General features: G+C 33.3%; 3 protein-coding genes across 4 annotated transcripts in view; 1 reads left to right on the top strand and 2 right to left on the bottom strand.

The window, feature by feature from the left end:
- The window catches only part of LOC119829695 (glucose-6-phosphate 1-epimerase), a 28,892-nt gene extending 18,669 nt beyond the window's left edge, over window positions 1-10,223 (top strand). Inside the window, exons 3-8 of the mRNA XM_038352328.1 lie at window positions 3,710-3,768; window positions 5,336-5,492; window positions 5,860-6,040; window positions 6,378-6,534; window positions 7,398-7,549; window positions 8,480-10,223. Coding sequence (XP_038208256.1) covers window positions 3,710-3,768; window positions 5,336-5,492; window positions 5,860-6,040; window positions 6,378-6,534; window positions 7,398-7,549; window positions 8,480-8,488 — 715 coding nt within the window. The 3' untranslated portion in view covers window positions 8,489-10,223. The remainder of the gene's footprint in view (window positions 1-3,709; window positions 3,769-5,335; window positions 5,493-5,859; window positions 6,041-6,377; window positions 6,535-7,397; window positions 7,550-8,479) is intronic.
- Window positions 10,224-11,266: 1,043 nt separating this feature from the next.
- Window positions 11,267-13,952, bottom strand: LOC119829438 (28S ribosomal protein S31, mitochondrial). The gene is made up of 6 exons (XM_038351932.1): window positions 13,827-13,952; window positions 13,482-13,744; window positions 13,046-13,169; window positions 12,648-12,824; window positions 11,950-12,170; window positions 11,267-11,557 (listed from the first exon to the last, which is right to left on the bottom strand). The coding sequence occupies exons 1-6, from the start codon at window positions 13,838-13,840 to the stop codon at window positions 11,295-11,297; spliced, it is 1,062 nt and encodes a 353-aa protein (XP_038207860.1). The 5' UTR covers window positions 13,841-13,952; the 3' UTR covers window positions 11,267-11,294.
- Window positions 13,953-14,654: 702 nt separating this feature from the next.
- Window positions 14,655-20,862, bottom strand: part of LOC119829596 — a 7,932-nt gene continuing 1,724 nt past the window's right edge. For both annotated transcript variants that reach the window (XM_038352179.1, XM_038352178.1), the window contains exons 5-6: window positions 18,138-18,259; window positions 14,655-16,875 (exon numbers count right to left, since the gene is read on the bottom strand). In XM_038352179.1, coding sequence (XP_038208107.1) covers window positions 16,612-16,875; window positions 18,138-18,259 — 386 coding nt within the window. In that variant the 3' untranslated portion in view covers window positions 14,655-16,611. The remainder of the gene's footprint in view (window positions 16,876-18,137; window positions 18,260-20,862) is intronic.

The following is a 20,862-nucleotide window of genomic DNA, read 5'->3' as shown; positions in this document are numbered from 1 at the left end:
CTGGTAGGAGATGTCCATGACATAGCAGACTTGTGATAGAATGAGTTACAGATGACTTCTGTTTATGAGCATCATTTATGCTTGGATATTTGTTTTTGAACAAGTGATATTTTGAACTGTTCAATACAATATAAACGTGGAATTGAACGTTAGAGCTTATGGCCCTGAAATGTCATATCATCTTGTCAAACCGGTGTTAATGCCATTTACAAAAATACTTCCATACTCAATATTATATGCGATACTCATTATGAGTTAGTAACCAGTAATTTAATGTAAACTAGGGACGTCTTAGTGAATTTATGCAGTTAATAAGCGATCAACATAGTTGGATACAGTTAACGTACTGCATATTGAAGAGGTGTTTTATAGTTCAGGTGACAAGCTGTTGGTTGATATAGAATCTAGATTATTGGACATTGTTATAGCGGCGTGTTATTTAGGTCTGTTTCTGTGTAACACGATGTTTGCTCGTCACAAAGATATAAATAATGGAGTTGTGCAATTTGCTCGTAATTAAGGTTACAAGTGTAGATCAAAATACTTGGATTATTATGTTTATGTTCACAAACTATTATCTATGGTATTTGTGGTGTCAGAAGTGTACAGCTGCCGTTTGGTTTCTATTAAGTCTCACCTCCGTTTACTTACAATACACTCCGTTCTACTATCGGCGTAGGCGACGTTATTGTGAATTTTCTATCTAAATCAATATGCAGTTACTATTTGCAATATACCATAGAGCCGTTGTTTAATCCAGTTCTGCTGACGAATGCTTTTACATGTTAAGGTGTTATTATTGAAATTAATAGAATGGTTTTAAATATTTCATGATTTCGAAAATAAGTCGAGCTTATAATAATTGCAACATTTTTTGATTCTTTCAAAGTTACTTTAGGTTTTGTTTCTTCATGTACTTACAGAAAATATACTTAGCACTAATTTCATTGCACTTTTTGTCAACAAGGTGGAAAAAGATTCATATGTGTATTTCATATACAAAATTGAAACTAGTAATAAAGGTGTTCAGTATGTTATTGATTGCGAACTCGATCATGCCGGGGCTAATCTTACATTTTAATGACTTGATTACGGCATTGCCCACAATTGCAAGTAAGGCAACCACTTAAACTTTACCTTAACCACATAAAATATTTAACGCTTTTTTAATCTAAATGAAATTATCAGACCGATAACTGTTTGTGACAATGTAAATAAAATTGTAACTTTATTAAGCGATAATTTCATCCTAGGAATTAACATAGCTGAGCCGTTTGTACACATTATTTAATTTATGGTCTTAATATCGTGCCCCAGTTTATCTTTCATATTTTATGGCGTTCGCTCATTAAGTAATGATAAGGTACACACTTTTTGTAATTGCTATCCGATATCTAAAGACGTTTTATAGTTTGCTTAATAGAGCAACTTTATGCTATAAAATGTGTGGTTCGATTGCTTACAGATGTTTGTAGAGACCAGAAGACATACTTAGCTTTGGTATACCTTTAATAATAACACATTTATTATTACTTACTGCTTTAGTATGCTCTCTATAAATTATAATAAAGTACTAAAAGTTGAAATATTGAATGTTACGTTATACTAAAGGTATTGATAGTCCTAGCCCTTCACGTATGGAAGAGATGGCTACCTAATGTAAAACGATACAATATAACAGTTAAAATCTGATATGCAGTATTTGATTAATCGTATTCAATATTTATGATATTGAACAAAGTTCTTACTAAACTCATCATTTTCCGACATTTCGCATTTTTTATTTAGAAGGGATATAGTAGGATCAGGTTGAGGATAGGTTAAAAATTAAAATTATTATTTGTGCAATGAATAAATAAATCAATTATCAACAAACAAGGACTACCGAGACCTTTTATTTTATTATTCAATTCGCCCAAAACAATTATTGCGTTTGAAACCTACACACAAGCCTTAGAAACGTGTCTCCAATTATTTCTCAAGGAGCTATCTTGTGCCACTCATCGATTAATTATTACAAGTTTATCACGACGTCAGGATATCCAACGCTAAGATGAACGCGCTCCGTGCGGCGATGACATCTGCCGTCGAGTCCGTCAGTTGTCCAGTCGCGAACTCCGAAATGCTAAAAATGGCATAAATAATTTATACGCGGCTTGCTCGGCTCCGTTTTTGTCGCGACGCAGCGCTGACCACTGATGCATTTATAATATAAGGGTGCTTTTTGCAGCGTCCCTCGGCCGCGTTGGAATGCAACCGCTAAAATTGATCTTGTTCCAAACGTGAGGTGGAAAGTAATGCTGGCGCAGCACACGAATTGTTAGCAATAACTAGTGTTATGAAGAATGATGTCTGCTTTCTTTGCTTCGGAAATGAATTTATCACTGGATCGTAACATCTATTAGGTGGGAGTTAACGATCGTCGGTCATAAGAAAACGAATGATTTGAATCGTTTTATAATAGGATTGTATAAGCTAGGATAATGACAATTGAAATCATGTTATATTGAAATCTTCAGTGAGTTGAATATTTGAAATTTGGAAAATTTTTGAAGTATGGAACCGATTTAGATAACGATTGTTTGCAAAAATTCAAATTTTACTGTTTCATAATGATGAGATAATTTGAAATTAATGAATTTCAAATTTTGAGTATAATTTACGTGGAATATTTTTGTAACTAAGAATGGAAATGTTTGAATGAAACATATTAAGAAGAGAGTTCTTCTCTCAATTTACTTGAACTAAACAAACTATTTCCGAATGCAATGAACACACACAATATCGGCCACATTCAAATGCGATGGATCTCATTTAAAAAATATGTTTACCGTATCTGCTATCATTCTATCAACTATTTTGTCTTAGTGTTAACGTTCAGTGTGTCTTCACTGATTAAAAAACTTGTGCCATAGGCAAAATGGTTACATAATTATTGTTACCTCTATGTTATTGGTTATATTTGTGGACTGAATTTCAATGAAAATCTTGCGAACAAACTCATCCGTGTTCTTTTGCACTTTCAGTTTAAAGTTAAATGTTTTATAGTATGTACTTCCATAAACATTGAGCATAATAAAGATATTCTCATAACTTCACGGGTTTTTTTTATTCAAATTCGTGCTGCCATGGCATTCGAATAAAATGCCAGTTTAAGATCCCAAGATTCTCTGAGACAAACAAGGCTATATTGGATTGTTTTTCTGCTATCAAATAATGTCTGGTTGGTATGATCAAGGTGCCGTTTTCATTTGGAAGGCTCTCAAGCATTTGTAAAAGTAGATAATTTAGTTAAAATATTAAAATATTTCATTTTCTATTACATAGCCTTTGAGTTTAATAGCATTTGAGAAAAAATGCTGAAGTAATTTTAACAAAAAAGTTTTAACAAAAGTGAGAGAAGTTTTGTTTGATAAGTTATATTCATAAGTTTTACCAATTTTCAGCGTTGAATGAATTTAACAGAGATTTCGGGAAACAATCAAAAAAAATTCCAATTTTTATTGTTATAGATGAAATTAAGGAAATTTCAAATATTAATCTGAATAAAACGTTATTATTATATTTGCCGTGGGCTTGATGCAGCAACAAATTTTCATCATAAAAATTCCTTCACCATTAGAAATTGAGATTGAACGTTATACCGTCATAAGTCTTATTTAGAATATTCTCAACTGATATCAGTATTAATAATATTTATCGTTTCCAGTAAACAAGCAATATTCGATGGCAAGAGGCCGATCCGAGGGGGAGTACCTTTTGTATTCCGTAAGTATTCATTTGATAATTTTATATTCCTAGTTGCATGCGCTGAAATCAAGTTAACGTGACACAGTATTTGAAAATTATCAATTTTTTTTTTATGCCACAGTCAGCGATGGAGCTGGTGGAACGCCTGATGGTAAGCGCTACCACCGCCCATGAACATTTAGAGAGGCATAAGGTCCATTGCAGACCTTACGCCTCTACAAATGGATTGCCGACTTGAAATTGGGAAGGGATGAAGAAAGGATTGTCGAGAGGAATTTTTTTTTTATTGGTGACATTCGAGACACAATGTGACCTTTATGATTTTTCATTGCCATCTATCAGTTAATCAAATTCATCTAAATCATTCTATCGTTTATAATATTTCAATATTAAAAAAGAAATACTTCAAAGATGTTAGTATTAAGCTTACTAGACGTCTAAGAGCTAATGATAACAACTTCACCATTTATATGATAATAGGTATGTGATATGGGTTTCGTGAATAAAATTAAGATCCAATTCCAATGGGCTTTATTCAAAGAATATCTTATATAAGGTTAATGAGAATATGTTATCTCCGATGTACATTGTAGGTAGAAAATATAACAATTAAGGCTCCTTATCCTAATTGTAGATGCAAAAGCGTAACAATCAAAAGGTTTTGAGATAAAGCCTGGCTAAGTGTAGTCAATACACTTTAAATAATCGTAAAAGCTGTCGAGTATTATCAGCTCGCAAATGCTAGACGTCGAATAAAAGCATATATAATTATTCGAAATAAATGTGTGTTTTTCTTGATCGTACGCCTTTTATTAAATTATAGGATGAAACTATAGTACTATTTATTTATATTGAGTGAAAATAATTTGGTATTTCTTTCCTTGAATAAACATAATTTAGTTTAAGGTCGCTCAATAAATTATTTTACAACCTTTAACTATAAATTAAGCGATCGGTCTCGCTTGTATCATAAATCCATCTGGGAGCCGACAAAGTATTTCTTAGGCAATATCAATAACCATATTTTACTTAAAGTATCTGGTTAGACCATCGTCCCTAAAGCATGGTTATATTTTTTTAATGTACTAGTTGTTTTGCTGCTTTGGCATTACGGAAATATGTCAAGTCAATGATTATTAATGTATGGGCTTTCGTAGGTGGAAGAATTGGAAATTCAATATAAAAAGTGCGAAGTTTTGTCACGTATACCCAAGTGGGTATTGTGATAGATGAGTCTGTCTGCATCTGTTTTGCAGTTCATGCTCAGTCGAATTGTAAAAGTTTCTAGGTTGTGTATAGGTTGTTTTCTTGTATTGTCTCCGATATGCCTGTAAACTGTTTATTATTGCCATGTTACATATTATTGGAAGGGTTGACTCTTCTCTACTCTGTTCTAATCTGCTCCTATGAAATGAATATGGAAAGAAGAGTCGCTCACGGTAACGGTTATTTTTGTGTTAATAAAAACACAAAAATATTGCATCATTAGTCTCTCTCTCATTGGCACCAAGAAAAATGTTATTTGTTTACCTATCGCCAAGTTCCCGGGAAGCAAAACATTTATTTGTTTATTTATCTCTTTCAGCCCAGTTCGGCGACTGGGCGTTCGGGCCGATGCATGGGTTCGCGCGCATCGCCCGTTGGCACGTTGAGAAGATGCCGGAGCGGCTGCCCAGCGGTGACGTGGAGGCCATCTTCAGCCTCATGGATGACGACTTCACGAGATCCATGTGGCACTTTCAGTACGTATTGTTTCATGTTATGTTTAAGATGCTCTACCAATGATGGTTTAATGTAACCTTTTTTTCTCGTTTTTTTTGTGTCTCGTGTATCAAGAAGTTGTAAGTATCTGTACATTGTCGTACTATTTAAACCGTGAATACATTAGTTAATTTTCATAATGCAAACGAGACAAATTTCGCAATGAGAAAACTGTCAACATGACAGTCGAATAAAAAATTTACTCGTATTTTTAATCCGCTTAAAAAGCATCGAGCACTCTATACTCTCCTTCGTCCTCGACTCCCCGAGGAGCGGAATTAATAATGTTTGTAACCATTCTGCCAATGTGAGTTGTTGAAAATGGTGACGTAACATAATCGCCACCAGGTTCCGACTCACGTACCGGCTGATCCTGCGCGAGAAGGAGCTGCACTTCAACATCGGCGTGTACAACCCCAGCAAGGAGCTCACGTTCAGCTGCCAGCTGCTGCTGCACACGTACTTCAAGGTGCCGGACGTGCGCCGCTGCCAGATCACCGGCCTGCACGGCTGTATGTTCATCGACAAGGTATTCCTTCGACTTGGCTAATTGGCTTGGGATCCTTGCTTTGGCTTTTTGCCAGTTTTGTTAGTGCAATGTACGGTTTCTTATTGTATCTGATTTTGATATGATTAATTTTTTTTATACGACCTTTTTAAAGAAGTATTCACCTAGTATCTATACTTATAACATAAATCTGAAGTGTTTGTTCGCTTGAACCCGTTAATATAATTGGTTTGAATTAAAAAAATATTTTTGGGTTGTCAGTACAGTCCGTCCATGTACAGTACAGTCCATGTATTAGACAAGGGTTATCAACTATGTAGCCAGAATATTGAATTTGTATCCTCGTAACCGCCACCAGAGCCGCGACGGCGTGATGTACCAGGACACACGCGAGGTGGTCACCATCAACGAGTGCACGTCGCGCATCTACCAGAACACCATGCAGGAGCACATCATCACCAACGTGGTCAGCGGCCGCAAGATGAGGATACAGAAGTACAACTTCCCGGATACGGGTGAGTTCATCATCATCATCATTATTGAATTAATTGTTCTTCTTTTTAAGGCAAATAATCCTAGATTAGATTGTTCCAATCGTTATTTTTGACATGTCTTTCTCATGTTTAAAATATCTTTATGGCACAATCCGTCTTCGAGGCTCTTTACAAAATCTTTTCAACCTCACCTCTTTTACTTTAACAATTAACCGGGAATAGCTTAGCATACATGTAGCGCTAATTCTCCACTAAAAAAAGCCATGCTAACATTGTTTCTAAAAAAACTGTATTAGAGATCATTCCATACAGACGAGTTTCAAGAAGCCTTTGAAACTGTAAGTTTCTTTGTTCTTATAAGAAGCGTCACATGCTAAGAAAGTTCAGAATTGCAATTGCTCAGCGAGGGACTGCTCTTCTAAGCCATCTTGCTGTAGCATCCTTTCCCGTACGTTCATTACAATGCTCTGGCTTACAAATCCATAAAATGACCTTAGGTCTCAGATGGTCGTGAACAATGCGTGCTTTCAAGCATTTCCGTAGTATATAGTGTGTTTCATTCAGATTTAATTTCCCTATGTGTTTATTTAAGATATAACTTGAATAAAGACCTATTTCATTATCTTCAACCTTCCCAGTCGATTCCTTTTTTCAATAATCAATCCTTCCTTATCCCTTTAAAGCGGGCAGCCCATTCGCAGAAACAGTCCGTCTGCATAAGTTTATGGGCGGTGGTGATCGCTTACTTAATTATTAATTATCGTAGCTATTAGTTATCTAATTATAGACCATTGCTGACGATTCTCCGATGAAAATTACTTATGTTATGAAGTAAATTGACTAATATAATTATAAGTATATATTATTATTTATCGATAACCCAGTGATATGGAACCCGTGGGCCGAGCTGGCCAAGGAGATCCCGGACCTGGGCGACGACGAGTTCCCGAACATGGTGTGCGTGGAGGCGGGCCGCATCGCCACGCCCATCGTGCTGCTGCCCGGCACCGCCTTCGAGGCCAGCCAGATACTGCAGGTATCTATCAGGCTACACTTCTATGGGAACATTTCTCATGACTTTCTATATTTATCTATTTTTTATTTTTAGTTTTACAGCATTTAAATGCTTTGTAAATAAGAAGGTTTTGAAGATTAGGAAAAATTAGATTACCAGGCGGGATTTGAACCTGCGTCTTTAGATAAACCCTTAGCAACGCCTAGCCTCTCTGCCACCCGTGATCCCGCTTCAGCGATCGAAATTATTCTACTCTTTCGGTTTCATGTGCCTAAGGGGACCTGAAGGAGATATATTTTTTCTATATGCTTTTCCTCCTCGTTGGCTTAACAGTAGCAGGGGTTATCATGGAACCCCAAAGTTTATCATGGAACGCAGCAGAGCTTTGGTGATCAAGTATTTAGAATTATGTTATTTAATACAAGTCATTTCGGCAAATGTTGTTCTGCCAAGTCACTTAGGGGTATAAAATTCTTAGGCCTATTCGCAGTAATTTGAAATTCGATTGTAAAATTTCATAAAAATCGTTCAAACCATTTTTAAGCGGTATGGCAACACTGTGACACGACTATTTGTACTATATACATATCATTCTCGATAGGTAACATAATCCTGCCTTTTTATAAATTAAGATAAAGAAGGAACATTGATAGAACAAGCTATATAAGCCTATTAATTAATTTTTCGATTTATCTGTACATGTGGATAACATCACCAATGCTCGAAACGGTGAAGGAAAATAGCGTGATGAAACCGGCATGTCTAAGAACCAAAAGTTCGCCGACATTAGACATTTGCCAACCCTCACTTGGCCAGCGAGGTATATTATGGCCTAAACCTTCATAGGATGCCTGTGTCTCAGCAGTGGGAACATATATGGGCTGATGATGATGTAATTTTTATAACATTATTACATGTTTGATTTTATTAAAAATATATTTCAATTTTCAGGTTATGTAAAAGTCGCAAGCGCGATCGTACAACCGTCCAGTGGAGCGAAGTCAATTGCGTATGTTTATGACAATATTACCGGGGCGATACAGGCAGCTATGGTCTATATCTAAGCAATTGTCTATTGCATAAAAAAATCTCGACAAACCATAGATAACACACCATAGTCAATAACTTACAGTTTTGTCATGTCAATCAAAGGCAAGTGAACACGCGCCTTACTTACAGAGCACAGTTTAAGAAATATTTTATTCTACAACATAAGATAATTGTTTCGATATCGACTTTACTCGCGTTACATGTTATTCCTAACTCCTACTCGTTGTGTAGTATAAGTAAGAATCCATTTTTAAAATCAATTGTATAATCAGCGAATATCCGATGTTTTTTTGCTCAAATTTAAAATCTGTCCGTAAATAAAAAAAAATATGTAATATTATGGTTGTGTTCATGTCATATCTTATTCGTGGTGTAGCTTAATGCTTGGCTCACACTCGTAGATACCTAAAACTTTGTCCATTATAATATATTATAGTCCAGTGCATTTATAAATAATTTAAATAACATATCCATTGTCCAGCCTCTTCAACATTAGCATAATGATGTCAATTTTGTATTTTAACTACTAATTAGTAGGATTTTTAATATTTTAATTATTAACGTAATATAATGCCTTAGGCATGTTAATAGGGCGCTAGATTAATGCATATGCAATATTTTTCAATGTTTAAGGTTATGTCCTCTTTAATTAACAATGAATAATCGATACGGTTGTTGTGTATAAACATTTCAGTCCGTTTTTCTCAATTTTAATAAATACATGGATCTATAATTTGATTTAACGAAGCAGCTATTTCGCACAAATATAATCTTAATAATAATTATTAATCTTGCCAATTCTGTTTCAATTCTTGGAAACTTTCTCCTGTTATTCCCTGTCTTCCTTTTTTTTCTTGTTATTAGCAATTTAAAGTCTTTTATTGTCTTATTAATTATTTTTAACGCATGATAAGTGAACCATTGTACATGGTACTGTCAATTTTAACATATAATTCTTTCTTTACGCATAATACTCATGTAATGTGTGACATTGTTAACTTGTTTTTTTTTAAGTTAGCGTTATTTGATGGGTTCTGTAACTTATTAAGTTAACTCGACGTTCCAATTTCATTCCTATTTACTTGTTAAGGATTATACTTTTGTACTGTTTACAATAAGAAACATTTGGTTTTAGGATTAATGAAGTTCAATGTTTTCTCGAGTCTCGCATGTTAATTAAATCTATGTATGTACATAATATGTACTGAATCTCAGCCCCGTGAATGTACAAATATTTTTTTTTATATAATTCTTTTTGTTTGGATACTTTTGGAGGCTTTTAAAGTATACGAGATAATTGTAAGAATATGTACTTAGTTATAAAGTTCCTCGTTCTGTTTGCATTGAAAAAAATGATAAATGTTACTATCCGATTTTTGTAAGCTCTCTATAAACAGTTGAGCACATGCGCCATATATTTTAATTTTTTATTACCATGTTCCTCAATGTTTATCTGAATAAAAGTTAAAATTATGTCATGTTATGTATTGGTTTTACAACGCATGTGCTCAGTTTTATTTTTAAAATTGTAAGACATTAATTATCGTCAAGGTTCGTGTAAACATGATTATATTTGGTGATCTGATAATCGATAATTAGCAACGAAGTGTACTTCCTTAGGTGCAATAAAGTGATTAAGACATTATATTGAGTATTATTTTTTCTTCTTTATTACCTACCATAACGCTTGCATGCTATTTCTACCTTTACCTGTATATGTAATTATCATAAAAATAAATTAAAACAATACAATTCACCTATATTTTAGAGAAAGGTCAGGAAGTTTGTATTCTTTTTCAAAATAGGTTAGATCACTAGGTCAGATATTCGCTAGATAAACACTGTTAGACGTATCTTAAAATTCATCCCAAATTATATATTTTCCTTCATAACTCCAACCATTTAAAAAAACCTATGCAATTACATTTGCACACTTATAAAATTAGGAACACTTAATGTGTTGTTAATAAAGTAAGTCAGCTTAGAAACTGCTTTCCGAACCAGTGGTATGTCTTTATTCCTATCGTCAATCCTTTTCTTATCCCTAAATAGCGGCGACGCTATTCCACTGTATTATGATGTGTTGTGGTAATCACTTACCTTCAGGCGAAACACCAATTCGGTTTCGTCTAATATAAAATAGAAAAAGAATCTCTGGCCTCCTTCATTCATATGAGCATTTTTTTTTTTATTCTTTCCAATTCTCCAAATATTTTTTAAATATTTGAGCTTATCGCAGTGACAAAATGAAAGCTGTTTACGAATGGTAGAAAACGCAAAACACGCACTGCTGTTGGCAATTGCTTTAATTTATTTTCTGACTTGTAACATTTTTTGTTTTTAAACAATCACAAAACCACTACTCGCCAGAACCATGGCGGTATATAAACTGGGCAAAACGAGTCCCAGTGCGTGTTAAATTTGGTTTTATATTTCAGGCCGCCCAAATCGCCCCTTCCACAGTACGTGCTAAGTCTGGGTGTAAATCTTGAAAAAGTAACCTATGCTATTAACCCTGGATCTTTTTTCTTTTTGTATGCCTTTTGCTTTTTGTATGCCATACCCATTCACACAGTTTTTCCAAAAATTATACTAAAGTATATTACTAGAATAAAATGTTGTCTACGAATAATTTTATTTTTTCCAACTTACTTTCTAATTTCATGACAAAACAATAAAACACAAAAAACAACCTAATAAATATATTTCAACTAAATCACTGCGCCGACAATTCAGGCGTTGGCTTTACATCCCATACCCCAACTTCGTTTAATAAGTCCTTCTTTGATTCGAAGTATTCCTTATACCACATTATATGGTCTTTCTTCTCTTGTACTGTGTAGAAGGCATTCTTGGAGAGACCCACACACACTAGCTCCATGAAATGTCTGATGGGACCTCGGGTAGGACACCAGCCTTCCAAGTGGGTCTCTAAGAACACATGTTCAGAGAAATGTACATTTTCCTCTTCCTCCATTCCTGGAATTGATATAGACTATTTACAGAATAATATTTCATCATACTGTACCATTTTATTTTGTCACAATTCAAAATTGGCAATACTTGTTATCATAGATTGTATCAAACTGTATATCTTTTGATGAACACACATGAAATTAACCTTATCTACATTATATCTATCTATCTATCTTACTACTCTTACATCTTCGTTCCCTTTCAAATATAAAAGTAAGTCTCCTTTTATGCATGGCGTCACGGTACCAGAATACATATGAATAAATGCAGTAGCAGAAGTAGTAGTACAATGGTTGCAATACAAACATATTCTGTTCTGACACCATTTTACAAGGATGATAATTGTTTTCACCTACAATAATATTGAGTTTACAATACAAAACATAAATTTTTACCTTGTTCATTATTAATGGGAAACTTCCAGACTTTGCCTTGTTCAGTCCACAGTATCATCTTCTCAAAATAATTAGCTGGTGGTTGAGAAGTGGCTAGGGTCAGTTCTCTTTGATTTAGTTGTTCCCATACATCCAATTTTGTACCATAGTTTGCTTCACTGGGTTTGAAAATACCTAATGGCTCCCCACTAAAAATGTTGATACTGATTGGTGTTGCTGTTCTAGAAAAAAAAATTACCCAAGTTGATGTCTGTCATAAAATATTGATGGATATCATCTATAATCACAGATAAAATGATACTATCAATAAGAAATTGTCTACTGAAGAGCATTCAATGCATTTTCTTCCACATAGGTTTAAAATACTTATTTTATATAATTAAAAAGTTGTTCAGGGTAGGTAGGGGCAGGGTAAGCATTCAGACAGATGACGATAATTAAAGCGTTAGATTGTAATTTAATGGTTTCACTTTTGATAGATCTCGCGTAAAATAATGCGTTAAATTGTAAGCAAAGCAAACATTGTTGCGGATCACAATTTTTCGATTATTTACAAACCCACAAGTAAGGTTGTAAATATAACACTTTTTTTTAGCAGCAAGTATAAAGTTGTTTTAGATACACAACTTTTAACTCAAGAACTGCTGATTAGATTTTGATTTAGTTGGGATGAACAGCTGATCAATTATAAGCCTTACTCTTTCCTCTGCATTCTCCATTCGCCATCTGCAGGTTGTCTTCTCTCATATTGTTTTTGTGGTTTGCTCTGTGCTGCTTTACTGACCATTCGCTTCACTTGCTGACCTCTTGTTTCCGGCATTGCTTCCTTTGCACTTTCCTTGGTCCGGTCCACCTTCATGCCCACTAGAAGATCACTGTAAAAAAAGTTTTATTGTGTTTAATTATATGGTAAATGGATTTCATAGATAGAAGTGATAGTATATACTGATAGAAGTGGTATCTCACCTGGTTTTGATCAGAAATATAATAAGGAAGCTACTACATGATATGAATTAAATGTTGTGTTGCAACTTGAAAAAAAAAAAATTTGATATTTATAATGATCTGTAATGGCTAGTTTGTGAGATAAAATTACCTTAATGTTGTTGATGTCTGGTTTATCTTTCCGAGTACTCTCGACAGCAATTCTGCTTCAGTTTGCTTTACATCACCACCAATTGCTTGAGCCACATCCCCTGCTGCTTTAGTTATATTCTCTTCTGTTAATAAAAACCAGGCATATAAATTATGGTGTAGCCAGTGCCAGTGATGAATCTGTTATGATCTTATAAACTACTCACAAAAAGAATTTGAAGAAATTGAAGAGAAATAGAGATTAACATCAAAAAAAATACAAATTAACAACATTTTTAATTTATGGTGATTCAGTAGATTTAAATCCTAAACGACAGTAGATTTAGGTTCTATGATTAGCATGTAAGAATAAGTACCGAAAGCCACAGGATACATTCCCTGGTTATATTAATAATGTCCGTATTGTAAAACTAAAACCAACCATCACATAATTTTACCTATTTGTTCTGTGTTAGATTCTATCACATCAGGTTCACGTTTCTTCCTTTCAGGTGCGACTGTAAACTTTTCGCTGTATTCTTTTTGAGATATTCTTGGTTCAGCCAACATTTGTTTTAAGAGCGCCTGAATTTTCTCAGTACTTGAATCATCTTTGGACTCATTGTTTTTCGATTTTATTTCGGGAATCTTTGCATCGTGTTCAGGAGGCTTTTCTGATAAGCAACGAGTAAGTATCCGGAATTCTGCCCTAAATCGCAACCTGTAAAATAAAAACAACAGAATCATGGGTGAAATTTCCATGACAATATAACATCCCACATATCTACACGAATCGTACGTACCTGCTGAGCAACATTTTAGATATCTGATATTTTAAATACTTAAATTATTTTGTATTTCTTGCTTAACTCAATCTATGTATTAATTATGAATAAATAACATAACCTATAATCTTAACGTCAATACTGACTGGTATCCGTCACATGTCAGAAAAGAAAATAATATGACGCGATCATATTTTATCTTATTTAGTTGAGAATTTTTAAATTCATTAATTAACCAACGAAATTAAATGAATGTTATATACATCAGAGGTGCAATAATTAATCTTTTAAATCTTTTTTCACTTCAATAACGCGTATCATCATCATATCATATCATTCATCCCATATTACACTTTCCTTTATGTTTTCAAAATCTACCTTTTCTGGACTTTGTTTGCCAAGTTTGTTATTCCTTTAATCTTCTTATCAATACTAATATTATAAAGAGTGAAGAGTTTGTTTGTTCAAACAAATCTCACACTAATCTCGGGAACTACTGGTCCGATTTAAGTCTTTCAGTGTTAGATAGCCAATAAACAATTATTGAGGAAGGCTATATATGTACCACGGACGAAGTGCGGTGCGGATCGCTAGTTAACTATAAAGGCAAAATAACACTAACGCCTAACACACGAGTTGCCATTATTTAGGTTATAATTAATATATTTTATTGTCTACTGTCTACTCTTTATGTGGTAAATCCCAACGGTCGAATTTCGCGCAGTGAAAACTGCATCATAATGATTTTAGCGATCGAGGTTGCATGCAAAGGTAGTCATAAATTTAAATCTATATTTATATATTTGGAATATAATACAGTAATTTATGATTAAATAAAAGCCATTCTCATCGTAAGGCACATTTATTGTGGACGGGAATAATATTCAAGATATTTACATTACAATATTATATGCTTAATTATCTAAAACAGACATTAAAAGCTATTATGAAAATTTCCCGCAAAAAAGGTTCTTTACAAAACACGTTTTAAATATCCAAAGGTAACAATATTAAAATAGGTGTAAAACCTAACTTAAACTAGATAATATAACTAAAGATATCACATTGAGTATATTAAATTACTTAAGTAATTTATTTAAGTAGATAATTAATTGTAATATATCCTACCGATTGTACAACGAACATGCCAACTTAAATTTTGTTGTATAACACTTTTAGTGAAAAGATACTCACATATTAAGTCACTACTTTCTCATTATTACAGAAGCTTTAAATAACTTTTTACATATTTCTTCCCAGTAAATTGTTTTTATCCTAACTATAAGTATTGTACACCTTATAAAGACATTTATTGTCCATGTCATCATCCGCCCATATATGTTCCCACTGCTGGGACACTGGTTCAGGCCATAATCCACCACGCTAGTCAAGTGCGGGTTGGCAGATGTCTAATGTCGGCGAACTTTAGGTTCGTAGACATGCCGGTTTCCTCACGATGTTTTCCTTCACCGTTTCGAGCAGTGGTGATGTTACACATGCGCAGATAAATTGAAAAATCAATTTATTTCCTGCACGCTCGCCTGGTCTCGAACCCCGACTTGTTGATTTTAAGTCCGAGGTCCTCACCACTGAGCCACCATTGCATTTTTCATGTCATTTTTTTTAAGTCATTGTCCATGTAACACTTATTTCTTAAAGCTAGTAAAGATTTAACTTTTATTCTTATTTTCTAGAGCACTGCAAATAATAATTTATAGTTAAAACAACTATTCTGCCTATAATCAAGTAATATAATAAGTGAAAAGTAAACAAAGGATTTTTTTAATTATTTACATACAAAATTATGAATGTCAAACATAAAATCATACCAGGATATTCTTTAAATCAAATTACACAATCTTAGTTCATATGTTCATACTATGTACATCATACCTTAAATACAAATGAAAACAACACTAGATTAAAATTAAACTGAATCGCAACAACATTTAACAAAAATTTTGATCCCTCTTATGATAAGCACCATTTAAACTCAAAAAGTACTTGACTCAGCTCTAACACCCTAAATATAATTATTACAAAGTAAGTTAAATGGGCAAATGCTGATTTGAGCAAGAACTTTAGCCTAAATATTAATGTTTCTTTCATAAATATCAATAAGCTCAAAGATAAGTTATTCTCAGTCCTTGGACACAGCTTATCTTTCGCTTGTAGACAAAAGACAACACATCAACTTTATATAAAATATTATCTTATTCAAATAATTTGGAGATCACTTTTAAACAAAATAAATGCAAACTATTTATGAGCTTAATATAACATTTCCAGTGTTGCATGATTATTAACGACCACAGACTATCCAACAATTTGGCCAAAATCTTTTAGGTCGTCAAACAAAAGTCTTGTTATGAAAACATTACTACCGTAATTGGTATGTATTGGTTACTCACTACATGTGTGATGCATTGTCGAAGTCTATTTACATATGGCACGCTTCGTTTATACATAAGCACCATACAGCTGTTAACAAATAACCATTGGCAGTGATTTGCATTCATTCGATTTGTGCATTGCGATTAATGATATTAAGAACTACACATTAAATTGTATGTATTGAGAAATAAATTATTACTTTTGAACCGAAGAACTATATAGTAGTAGCAAAATGTACTTTAATACGAAATATTATCGTAACACTGTAATTTTGTTCTTATAATTCACTTATCACATCTACATTGGAAGACTTCATATGGCACAAAAAACGTCTTAGTCCTATGTAAGTACCGAAGTCACTCACCACTTCTACTGAATTAAATTCAAAGTCACTAAACTATCACAGTCACTAGGAACTTAACTTCACAAAACCAATATAAGAGTACCCTGGTCGAAGCCATAACGTTCTGTTCTGTTCTCTCTGGGCGATGTTGACCGTATCGTCCTTGGCCAGACGAGCCACTGTGTGCACGGAGCAGGATATCTGGGACTTATCTAGAGGTCTAGAACTGGAGTCGTCGCCGGTAGCGCAAGTGGTTAGAAGCCGAGGTGCACCAGCTGGCTGACGGGCCCACAGGAAGAAACTGTTTGGTGCGTGAGTTAGGTAGACTACCTGTAATAAAATTGGACTTTAAAGCTATTGGAGTAGTTATTATAATCGAATACTCTGTTTGCTTTTAAAAAGTTCCTTTGTTTGTTAATTGAAGTATTGAAGAATTGAAGTAGAAGATATTTTGTGTATCCCCTAATTTAGGTTTAAGGGATTTTATATGAAAAAAAAAACAGACATATGAATCATAATAGTAGTACTAGTAATTAACATAAGATATAATTGTGAGATAAAATAGATTAACAAGTAATAATTTTAAGTGAAAATATTATGTATATGTAATAAGCAAACAAGCAGTATTATCAAATTATCAGTATTATAGCGCGTCTAAACTGCGCACATCACATAATCTGTTTACAATACCTATCTTATTCTAGAGATAACTGCACTATATTAAGAAATATTGTCCTAATTCTCTTCGTTACGTTTTAATGCGTAATTTTTAATTAAATCGTAATTAAAGCTATCACTATTTTCATTTCTTTAATCATCAATAAAGTAATTGATTATTAAATATTTAAATAAATGATAGTAGAACTAATGAGTAGAACATAATAACACCAAGTATATACATTTTTTTACTTTTTATTGGAAAGATTATTTTAATGTTCCTGTAAATTAATGTTTAGGTATACTGCTATAATAAGCCTTTATTAGATATTTCGTTCTGAATATAATTTCTATTATTCAGTGACCTAGTAAGCTAGATAAAAATCATAACAATAGCATATGTATTAATTGTCATTTATCACTGGGCAAACATTTGCACTGTGACATAGTAAGTGGTTGTAAAATATATGGACAACACGTGACCAACCCACACTTGGTCATTACAGTGGATAACGGCTTTCTACCCTGTTAATGTTCCTACAGCAGTTTAATAAAAATTAAATGGGCTTCTATAGAATTAATTAATAAAAAAAAAAATAATGGTTGTTAATTTCGTAGATAAAACCAACATTGATATGTATTTATTGTATGTATGATAAAAATACTTGAATTTTCTCTCGTTGTTTATTCATAAAAAAAAATGTGCATACCATACTGGTGTTGGTAGGGCACTTCAAACATATATTTTAATGGTTAATTCATAGTAAAAAAAGCAGTTATAGTACGATAACAACTGAAAATAAAATACGAAAATAAAATACGCTATGTACAAAGTTTATAAAGGTTTGATCCCCTTAGTAGCTTAACGAAAACATACGAGTATTCCGAATATTTGCTCGCGAATAGATTCTATTTTCGCTATCCGCAGTACTTACTTGTGCGTACACCAAATACAGCCCCGGTTCCTTTATAGTGAAATAGTTGGTGTTCAGCTCTATTTTGGTTTCGCTGTTCTTGGTTGATATCTCCATGTCCCGCACCCACGGGCCCACTAGAGCTGGAATATGTAACACTTATATTATAAAGAGGAATGATGTGTTTTCTTGTGTGTTATAGGTTATATTTTATTCAATATATCGTTTAAATGCTGTGTTAAACGAACAACTAACACAACAGCAATTCTTTGAGAATTTTTTTACAAATTTATGGATATTAATTAAAACACAACTTGAAGATAACCAATACATTTCAAGATGATTAAGTAAATTTCGAATGTATTAATATATGTTACTATTGTTATATGTTCTTTCTGATATTTATAGACCACAAGTTTTATACATTGTAGCGTGGTTGGATCCGCATAATAATAAGTCTGAACTTATAGTTTCACACATGTCTAGAACTAAAGGCAGCCTTGAAATCCTGTCGTCCGCAAAAACTACGAGTTTCTGAGAACGAGTTGAAATATAAAGTCGTCATTTTCTTTGGAGATAAATTATGAATATTTGAGTTGAAAATTAATAGAAAGCTTTTTGATATTTGATTTTTGTTTTGATTGTTGCTTTGCGACAATATAATTATATTGTCGCAAAGCAACATGTAGTGCCTACATCTATTTTCTTTTCTAACGTATAATTCTTACTTAATACAAATAAATAACAACAACAGAAGACTTTTTCAAGGACAGAATGTGAAATATAAAGTAAAAATGTAGTTCTTAAAGAAGAAACAATGAAACATTTTGATTATAAACTAGCGGTCAGCCTCGGCTTCACCCGTGGTACGTTTTTTTTCCGTGTTAATACGGCTTCTTTGTGGTTTAGCAAAAGCTAAATTCGTGAGCTGTTCTCGAGCTTTACGCATAGCAACACATTTGGCGATTTATTTTTATTTATATAGATTCATTTACTAATATGTAATAGACATTCGTTCGATTTGATATTAATCAGGACAAATCAATTGTAACTATGATGTTTACAATGAACACATGATAAGCAAAACGTGCGAACTATTCGCTTAATTCGATTTCAGCAAATATTATCGATTGTAATACAAAGCCTTTGTCCTACGTCAATACAACATTCATTATCCCCATAGAAGGAACATAAACGTGGAAACCTATTTGATACTATGTAGTTCGCGTCGTCAACGCAATACCGCAAATAACGTCATAGTCTATTTGTACGTGTGAACTTCATCAAAATATGTTCATTCCGTAGTTTACTAATTACGTCTATACATGAATACAAACTCACAATAGTGAATTAAAGATAACACATGTTACGTGTAACTATAATGTTCAATCAGATACACGCACGGCTTAAAAAACTTTAAAACTTTTTTTTATGTATGAAATATGAGTTATGACGTTTATCCCAAATAAAGACCGGATAGGTTAGATTTAATCGGCTACTTAGGTATTAACGACACGATAAAGACAAAGTATTTCATAACGGTTACCTCGTTTGAAATGTCTGGTGACTGGAATATCGTCTGCGAAATGTACAAGCCGGCAATGCTAATTATGCGTTGACCGAAATACTTAGTTTAAAATAGTTAGATTGACTATTCGTTGCTTATGACAAATATAGTAACAGCTTGTGAAACTGATTTTCATTTTATGAATAAAGCAGTGTTAAAAGAGATCCTAGGAGTGAGAAGGTGATACATATTTGTATCGATAAATAATTTAGAAAATGGTCAACTTTGGCTTTAGCTGAAATCATACACATTGGCCTAGACAAGATTTCCGCCCGGAAAACTGTTTTTGAAAACAGCAAAAGGGAATTTTGAGTCACGATTTTTTTCTGCAGTACAGATTATGCGCATGCATAGACTAATAAAAAAAGTATTGCTAGTGTATATGGATGGTGGTGATAACATGACATCAAGAGGCCATTCTACCCTTTTGCTTGCTTTGCCATGGAAAAAATTATGATGGGCGCATTTCTCACTGCATTGGTTCAATACCAAAACATGACCGGGTTTTATTTTTTATCACTATTTATATATTGGTATTCTATATAGATTTTCAAGTGGCACTTAACCATTTTTTCAATGACGTGATTATACTATTATAGGCGATTGTGTTATGTGGTAATTGCGATAATTTATTGCGGTTAAGTGATCTATGACTAACAAAGATAATGCCTTTCATAAGAAGACTAAGAAAATAAACATTCACATTATTGTATTAACCCGATATAAAAAATAATAATTCAAGGCTAAGATCTAAGCTAACAATCTATTTGGACGTGTAAATTTTTTGTTACAAAAATTAAATGGCTAATCTCCGTAGGCTCTGAGATAGCCAATAATGCCATGTTTGAGACTATTGCAACAAAGTTTTATCGTTAAGTCTCTTCATAGTCGTAAGTAAACCTTAGTCCACCCACACGTGTTTGCATGTTTGGTTTCTGGTATCCCAAAAAGACTGCAATTTTGGTAATATATTTCCTAATTTAAACATTCTTCACTTTTAGATTTTTATGGTTTTCATAGAATACAATACAACCCAGCCCTTTGAATACTGGCAATTGATTAAAAGAAACAACTACAGGTAGTGGTAAATGACCATGTAAGGACTATTTTTAGAGGAGGAACTCATTTTATAATTCAATTTAACATTTAACCCAATTAAAAACAATTAACGCACTTTCT

Source organism: Zerene cesonia, chromosome 10 (genome assembly GCF_012273895.1).
Source record: "Zerene cesonia ecotype Mississippi chromosome 10, Zerene_cesonia_1.1, whole genome shotgun sequence".
NCBI lineage: Eukaryota > Metazoa > Arthropoda > Insecta > Lepidoptera > Pieridae > Zerene > Zerene cesonia.
Note: the sequence above shows the minus strand (reverse complement) of the source record. Positions and strands in the feature narration are given on the sequence as shown.

Excerpts from the sequence above, each read along its gene's own strand:
- LOC119829438 (XM_038351932.1), bottom strand. Across the intron at positions 12,825-13,045 it reads CAGACATCAACAACATTAAG|TGATCTTCTAGTGGGCATGA; the intron begins GTAATTTTATCT and ends CTTTTTTTACAG. Across the intron at positions 11,558-11,949 it reads TCCCATTAATAATGAACAAG|GAATGGAGGAAGAGGAAAAT; the intron begins GTAAAAATTTAT and ends TATCAATTCCAG.